Below are 8,215 nucleotides of genomic sequence, written 5' to 3'. Positions count from 1 at the left end.
AATACACATATATTCAATGTAGTCCACAACCGGTAAAGGCAACGGAAGCAAAGAACCTGTAATCTCTGGGTAAATTACAGAGAACATTAGTAAGTCTGCAAACACATCACATGAGAATGAATTGCATTCAAAACGACTTCATAGAAATGTGACGTCATAGTTTTGGCTCAGGTAGGTTGTACCAAGCTACAATACAAATAAGACTTTATCTTGCCCCACCTTTTTCTATATTTGTAAGTGGTAGATTCCCCTCCGCCTCCCAAAAAAAATAAAATAAATAAATACTCAGCTTCTGTAGTAAGCAGTGTGTTCCGGTATTAATAGGTCTCACCCAGGTGACTCAGATAGTCCTGGGTATTTAAGAGCTAGAACAAAAGAGGTTCACACTGTATTTATTTGCACCAGCGCCTGCAGAGGATATATCAGATCTCCACCAAAGGAACAGCAAAGATGTGTTTTGGCAAATGTGGAAAATGCATTGGCTCTCTTCTTCTTTCTCTGGCATTGATGTCCATTGTGGCTAACATCTTGTTATATTTCCCCAATGGAGAAACCAAGTACGCAAGAGAAAACAACCTGTCTAGATATGTCTGGTTTTTCGAAGGTATCGCAGGAGCTGGACTGCTTGTGAGTACTTTATTTATTTATTTATTTATTTATTTATTCTTTTAATTACCACTGCAAAAAAGTAACATTTTTTATTATGTTTATTTCAAGGTACTGTCCATAGAGGACATTCTCATGGGGGTGTTAAAGTCTGGTTGTATTTATAGAGTGCAGTAATGATACAGCTCTGCAATCTCCCTATATAGAGGATAGTCATTTTATTAGGTTATTCTTTCAACTAATAAACAAGAAAAGAAGAGCAAAAAGGAAAATGCATGAGTAATTACAGTTTTCGATATAGCATATGATTTGTTGTATGTCATCTACATCACTGAGAGTTAATATGAAAATCTGTACTGCCAAAAAGGATAGACCAGTGTTTCCTATTCAGGGTGCCTCCAGCTGTTGCTAAACTACAACTCCCAGCAAGCACGGACAGCCTTTGGCTGTCCGTGCATGCTGGGAGTTGTAGTTTAGCAACAGCTGGGGGCACCCTGGTTAGAAAATACTAAAATAGGCATTTATATGCAAGACTGTTTATAGACATTGGGGACAGAGATAAATGGACTTCCAAGGTGCGGTGGGTCTTTTGCGGCGCTGACTCGGAACAAGCACGTCAGGTGAGTATAAAAGGTTTATTAAAATGCAACGCGTTTCACTGCACTTGTGCGGCTTCATCAGGCAGATGTCAGATGCCTGATGAAGCCACACAAGAGCGGTGAAACGCGTTGCATTTAATAAACCTTTTATACTCACCTGACGTGCTTGTTCCAGACCCACCGCACCTTGGAAGTCCATTCATCTATGTCTACTTGGCTGGGAGGGTGCAGACCAGGCTTTAACGATCCATATACGCTGTCCATTCTTGTGTGTGAGCTCACACAACCACCTGGGGTAAGAGGCTCTAAAAAGAATCCCTTTGACATCACACATCCCCTTGGTTTTACGCTATGGAGCGCTCTCTTTTGTATTTATAGATATTATTGGGGGACATTTATCAAAACCTGACCAGAAGAAAAGTTGCGGAGTTGCCCATAGCAACCAATCAGATCGCTTCTTTTATTTTTGAAAAGGCCTCTGAAAAGTGAAAGAAGCAATCTGATTGGTTGCTATGGGCAACTCAGCAACTTTTCCTCTGGACGGGTTTTGATAAATCTCCCCCTATATAGTATATGTATTTTAATATTTATGTAGTAATTAGACTACAATGATAAATAAACACATCACTAGAAAGAAGTTATATAATGCAAAGTTATTTAATGTGGAGGATAATATATCTGGATGGATGGATGGATAGATAAATAGATTAAATATTTTTTAAGGTAGGGTTTTACAACCTCTTCCATTAAATATGGTAAAATCCTGACTGAGGTGCCGCAGCAGAGATCACAGGGGACCCCAGCGGTGGGACCCCCGCGATTAGACATCTTGTTCCCTATTCTTTGGATAGGGGATAAGATGTTTTCCGGCAGAGTGCCCCTTTAAGGTTAGAAAAAAAGATATCTGAGAGTAGGATGGTAGAGGGTAGATGAGGGTCACATGTGCTGTATTTAGCTGAGTATTTTGCCGCATATTTTCTGCAGCTCAGTTTGCTACCTATTGACTTCAATGGGTAGGAAAATACGCAGCAGTAAATATTCCGCAAAATACGGCACGTGTGACCCTACCATTAAGCCGGATGCAACTTCTATTTATTAAGAAAAACAAGCTCTATCTGTAGTTTTTTTTGTACACCAGCATTAGTAATATTATCCCCTACCAACAGGATAGGGGATAAATGTCTGATTGTGAGGGGTACAACAGCTGGTACCCCCTGTTATTTCCAGTATGGCACCCGAATGCAGGGTCGAAACACCCCCTCCATGCATTCTCTATATGAGCAGTGGAGATACACAAGTGCTGTACCACAACATAGGGCAGTGTTTCTCAATCAGGGTGCCACCAGCTATTGCAAAACTACAACTCCCAGCATGCCCGGACAGCCAAAGGCTGTCCGAGCATGCTGGGAGTTGTAGTTTTGCAACAGCTGGAGGCACCCTTGTTGGGAAACCTAAACGTAGGGGATAAGTGTCTGACCGCTGGGACCCCCTGCAGTCAGGCACTTGTCCACTTAGCTGTGCATAGGAGATAACATTACGCTGGAAGTACCAATTAATTAGGACAGAAAATAATGAAGCTTTCTTTTTGTGTCCTGCTGCAATCTGTGTTCAGGGTAAATTTGGCCAAAAAAAGGAGAACATATATAAATAAAAATAATTAAATAAATAAATTACGTTTAGGATGCAAAAATGTGATGTGAGCAAGCACTTCTTCAGCAATTTTACCATAACTCATGGTGATGCTCTGTTGTAATGGAGTCCCCAACATAAAATATACTAGGTGTATTAAAACTGCTAGTAATGCATACAGTCAAGCATGAGGGAAAAATCTGCTAATTATAAAGAGATGTATAGGAAAGTCAGGCTTACATAAACAGTATGCGATGACAGATTTGCAGCGTGATTGCCGGAGGTATAAAAAAAAATTTGCACCATGTTAAAAAAAAAAAGTTTTATTGCTTCCAATAAGAGTAACAATATACTAATATTGTAGATATGATACATTTTATTGGCTAACAAAAAAGGAATTGATGATTTTAAAGTGCAAGCTTTTATGACAAGGTAGGTCTGTTCTTCAGGCATAATACATTAAACATAACTTAGGCTGGGTTCACACTACGGTTTGTAACTACGGTTCCCGTATACGGCTGGGAGGAGGGGTGGGCGGGGCTTAATCGCGGCGCCCCCACTCAGCCGTATTCGGGAATCGTAGTTAATGTATGTCTATGAGCCGATCGGAGTGAACCGCAGCCTCCGGTGTGCAGATTTTTCGGCCGTATGCGGTTTCCCGACCGCAGGGAAAAACGTGGTCGACCACGTTTTTGCCTGCGGTCGGGAAACCACATACGGCCGAAAACGCAGCCGACCGGAGGCTGCGGTTCACTCCGGTCGGCTCATAGACATACATTAACTACGGTTCCCGAATACGGCTGAGTGCGGGTGCTGCGATTAAGCCCCGCCCACCCCTCCTCTCAGCCGTATATGGGAACCGTAGTTCAAATCGTAGTGTGAACCCAGCCTTATTTAATTTTTGTTTACCATAAAAATATCTGCAAGGTTGCGGGAGGCAGTCACGTGAGCTTATTACTGTATTATTAATACTATAAACTAAACAGTTGTGACCCAATGTACATATTAGGTTAATGTGGTCTGTGCCGTTATTTGTATTCTATTTAAAGGCTACAGCACGACTAGCAGACAATGCTGGGGACTAACACAGGTCCCACAATCCGGTTATAGATAGGTGACTCCTGTTTGGTTCGGACAATACAGTGTTTTTATCTAAGCATGTACCTTTATGCAGGTACATGTGACTCATGTTGTTTTAGTGACTCTGCCCTCCTCTGACATGCCCGTGCACGTTGGTCGAATTGCTAATACCTGTTCTCCAAACAGAACCTTTATTTATTCCAACATCTTCCAAAACAATAACAATAATCTCCCCAAATGGCGTAACAATATAAAGAAACATGCAATTTGCATGCAAACAAAAACTATAATTCAGAGTTGTGTGTCCTTGTGTCACATGGGGTAAATTTCCACTAAAATTATGTATATAGCTGTAGCTTCCTAATATGCCTACAAAATAAACTGGTTACCATCAACAAGATTTTCATCCAACCAAAAAAAAAAATGTGAAGAAAGCAGTGTTGATACACGCATTACACCACATTCCATAGACTATTGTCTCCAGGACAACTATCGGTACCTATCAAAACTGGGTAGTTACCAAGGTGCATCACTTGCCACCAAGTGCCACTTCAATACACTTGTCCAGTCCTGGAGTATGCACTACACATAATTTACTGGACACCACCCAGCCCTGGTTCAAAAAAAAAAAAAATACAGCTGTGAGTCATCCCTTTGTATAATGACTGGTGTATGGGAAATACGCTTAGGGGATCGGTCATCTAGGCAAAACTTCAGATAATAAAGAAGCTTCTGTTGATCGGGGCCATTGTCCAGAAATTGTGAATTCTGAAACATTTTTAAAGACTATGCAACTAGATTCTTCTGGCTTCAGTGTGCTGAAAGTTCCAGAAGTCTAAATCTCTATCTTAAGGGGTACTCCGTCCCTAGACATCTCATCCCCTATCCAAAGGATAGGGGTTAAGATGTCTGATTGGGGGGTCCCGCCACTGGGGACCCCCGCAAACTCAGCTGCTGCACCCCAGACATCCGATGAACGGAGCAAACTTTGCTCTGTGCCGGATGACTGGCAATGCGGGTCGGAGGATCGTGATGTCACGGTCGTGTCCCTCTTCTGACGTCATGGCCATGCCCCCTAAATGCACGTCTATGAAGGGGGCATGACGGCCCTCACGCCCCCTCCCATAGACTTGCATTGAGGGGGCGTGGCCGTGACATCCCAAGCCTCCCCCCGCACATCGCCAGTCTTCCGACATGGAGTGAAGTTCGCTCTGGGCTCTGGATGTCTGGGGTGCCGCAGCTGAGATCGCGGGGGTCCCCATGAAGGACAGACTTCATTTATAGATGATGATGGACTCTGTTTAAACTTACAGATGTAGCGAGCACCAACTTTATAGCTGGCACTCTACATCTCTTTCAGTGTAGCACACTTTGTAAGAAACAGGGGCACCTCTTTTTAACAGATGTCCCGGCTTCCTTGCTTTATTTTTTTCCATGGTACCATATGCTATTAGCCCAGGGCACCAAGGAAAGGAAAGCAGTGACTATATTAGATTCCCTAAACCAGTAATGCAGCTTTCACATGAAAAAAAAGCCTCACAGACTTTTTGGAGGGTATACATTGAGGATAGCAATTCATGCATAATCTCATGAAAATGCAGCCACAGTACATAGGCTGGCATGCCTTGGCCCACCATAGGAAACGATGTTATGGCCTGTCATTAATATATACAGAACCTATACATGTCCATGATTACATATATCCTTGTGCACACAAAGCCAATAATAGACCATTTGCAAAGCATTATGATGTCAGCCACTTTTGAAAAACATTGGTAAACTTTTTCTTGTCTACTGCAAAATGATATGTCGGCATTAACAGGAACCAGTATGGAACAATTAGAATCGACTATTGTTGGCCCTGGATGTTTTCTTTCCAGATTAAACAACATAACAGTCATACAACTGAATATTTCACTGCTGTGTTGTTCACATATTATAAGAACATTTTATTTTTTTTCCCTAGATGCTGATTCCCGCATTTGTGTGTCTCGGGCTGGAAGACGAGGACTGCTGTGGATGTTGCGGCAATAGGACCTGTGGGAGAAGCTGTGCAGTAAGTTGCTTTACATATACAGTGATAGTCAATACCTTCCAGTTGGGACCAGATATAACCAAAACTAACCATGCTTCTTTATTACAGATGCTGGGATCTGTTGTGGCTGCATTAATTGGAATTGTTGGTGCTGGTTATTGTCTCATAATTTCCGCACTGGGCTTAGCAGAAGGACCATACTGTCTTAATAGAAGTGATAACCAGTGGACCTATCCATTTGCAGACTCTAATGCAAAGTATGTATATTCTTTTTCATTACATTCATAATAATAAAATATATATCTGATCCCTCTGTCCCCTGTCATCTGCCTTTGGGGACACTCGAGAAGCCTTTATACACAAAGAGATAGTTTGCAGCAACCAGTGGATCACAGTTTGGAGACCACTGACTGCCCTATATACTTTTTCAGGCTACCTAGAACTTCTTCAGGCTAACAGACAAAGGCGGCTTGGGTTAAAATGAAATAGGATATGATTGACTACTGAAATTCTGACTTCTTTTATGTTCTTTACTTCATTAAAATTAAACTTTTTGTCTTGCAGCTATTTGACTGACCACTCAACTTGGTCCCAGTGTGTAGAACCAAAAAATGTTGTTGTGTGGAACGTCACCCTCTTCTCCATCCTATTGGGTTTGTCTGGACTCGAAATCATCTTATGCTTAATTCAGGTCATCAATGGGTTAATTGGAGGCATATGTGGAGCTTGTTGCTGTCAAGAAAAATCCCAGGTAAATTAAAAACATGTCAGTTATTTGTCCATATTTGTTACAATGTTCACTGTGAATGTATTAAAATGCAGTTTTCTGTTTGTATGGATTATCTGTGGGGAAAGTGGAGAGATGAGAAAGGTTGTAAATTGTAGCCTAAATATAGCATCAGAGTTTCCTTTACAAACAATTGCTTTAAATTGTATCCTTTTTTTTATTCTTCTTCTAGCAATATGTTTGCTGATAAAGTTTCCTGGAATACGTGGCCATGAAGAAACGCACTGTATTTTTGCTATAAAACTTGTATATGTGATTGTACAGAATTATGTATTTAATGTCTTTGCTTAATGAATATGTAATAAATGTGACTTTTTATACTGAGATTTTTCAAAGTGGATGATAATAAAGTTGAAGCAGAAAATGTGTTGGGGTTCGCTTTATTAAAGAAAAACTGTATAAACCCATTGTAACATGGTATGATGCTAAAACTAAACTAAAGTGTAGCTCCATTGTGAATTATTTAAGAAATAAAAGTTGTAATATATACTTTTTAATATTTGTACATTGTCTTGTTTGTGCTATATATTATGTATGCAACTTTTATTCCTCCGTTCTTTAAAACCTCCTTGATGTCCCCTCTCAAAGGTTTACAACTATGGCCCTCATTTACTAAGAAAATCGGGTTGTAAGTCTATGTTGCTTTCTTACCCGACTGCTTTTTTCCCCTGGTATTTATTATTATGTCGCATCCTGTTTGTCGCACGTGGGTTTTGTTGGTTTTGGTTTCCAACTCCTCTGAGCTGTCGGGAAAAAATCCACAACAATTCAACAAATTCGGGTTGGAAACCTTTATAAATACGTGGGAAAGCTCAGAAATGTCGGGTTACGCCCCTTTTTCGGGTTTGGGAGAATCCACATCGGGTCCGTCAGGAAAAAATGTTGCATCGTGTCGCAGACTGGGGCACGATGTCTGCGACATGGCGCAGACAAAGATGCGACAAAAAAACCCGACAAAAGAGGTCGGGTTTAGAATAGTAAATGAGGGCCTATGTCTAAAGACGGGTAAAAGTTGATAGTGATGGAAGGTATGGAAGGTATGTCATCTGATGGAAGGTTTGTCATACGTGTAGACTTGGCTTTAGGTGCACCAGTTCTAAGAGTTACATGAGGTCGCTCTCCCAGAGTGGTCCTTACCACACACAAAATAAATAAATAAATTAAATAAATAAATAAACACATTAAAAATGCACTTCACATTAGGGATGCAGAAAATCCGAAGTGCATAGTATAAGCAACATTTGACTTACTTTTTTGTGGGTGGCAGTGATCCACAACATTCAATTACAAGGCCTCTCCTCCGAATTGCTGCATCCTGATCCTGAGGTCCTGTATCTAGGTTCTCTTTCATATTAAAACATACAATATACTGAAGAGCACTTTCCATGCTTGCAGAGAGTCAATAAGTTTCCTCTCCTCTAACATAGGAATGCCAAACAGTCATTGGATGGTAAATAATCCAACTCCAGCAGCAACTAT

The 8,215-nt window shown here is 40.9% G+C and overlaps 1 protein-coding gene and 1 long non-coding RNA gene across 4 annotated transcripts in view; one reads left to right on the top strand and one right to left on the bottom strand.

Moving 5' to 3' along the window:
* Positions 1–267: 267 nt before the first annotated feature.
* TM4SF1 (transmembrane 4 L six family member 1) lies at positions 268–7,176 on the top strand. Of its 2 annotated transcripts, XM_056564854.1 has the most exons (5): positions 268–627; positions 5,881–5,970; positions 6,058–6,206; positions 6,514–6,700; positions 6,909–7,176. In XM_056564854.1, exons 1-5 carry the CDS (start codon positions 451–453, stop codon positions 6,921–6,923), a joined length of 618 nt encoding a protein of 205 aa, XP_056420829.1. In that variant the 5' UTR covers positions 268–450; the 3' UTR covers positions 6,924–7,176. The 2 variants fall into 2 exon arrangements, with proteins under 2 accessions (XP_056420829.1, XP_056420830.1); XM_056564855.1 differs by lacking the exon at positions 5,881–5,970.
* The window catches only part of LOC130361625 (uncharacterized), a 30,868-nt gene continuing 29,224 nt past the window's right edge, over positions 6,572–8,215 (bottom strand). For both annotated transcript variants that reach the window (XR_008891086.1, XR_008891087.1), the window contains exons 2-3: positions 7,987–8,211; positions 6,572–6,681 (exon numbers count right to left, since the gene is read on the bottom strand). This is a non-coding gene — a long non-coding RNA (uncharacterized LOC130361625). The remainder of the gene's footprint in view (positions 6,682–7,986; positions 8,212–8,215) is intronic.

This window comes from Hyla sarda, chromosome 3 (genome assembly GCF_029499605.1).
Source record: "Hyla sarda isolate aHylSar1 chromosome 3, aHylSar1.hap1, whole genome shotgun sequence".
In the NCBI taxonomy this organism is placed as follows: domain Eukaryota; kingdom Metazoa; phylum Chordata; class Amphibia; order Anura; family Hylidae; genus Hyla; species Hyla sarda.
The sequence above is the reverse complement of the archived record's forward strand: the minus strand, read 5'-3'. Positions and strand labels throughout refer to the sequence as shown.

Bases quoted from the DNA above. Each gene is read 5' to 3' on its own strand.
- TM4SF1 (XM_056564854.1), top strand. From the start codon at position 451: ATGTGTTTTGGCAAATGTGGAAAATGCATTGGCTCTCTTCTTCTTTCT. The intron at 5,971-6,057 runs GTAAGTTGCTTT...TCTTTATTACAG, and splicing joins CCTGTGGGAGAAGCTGTGCA to ATGCTGGGATCTGTTGTGGC. The intron at 6,207-6,513 runs GTATGTATATTC...TTTGTCTTGCAG, and splicing joins TTTGCAGACTCTAATGCAAA to CTATTTGACTGACCACTCAA.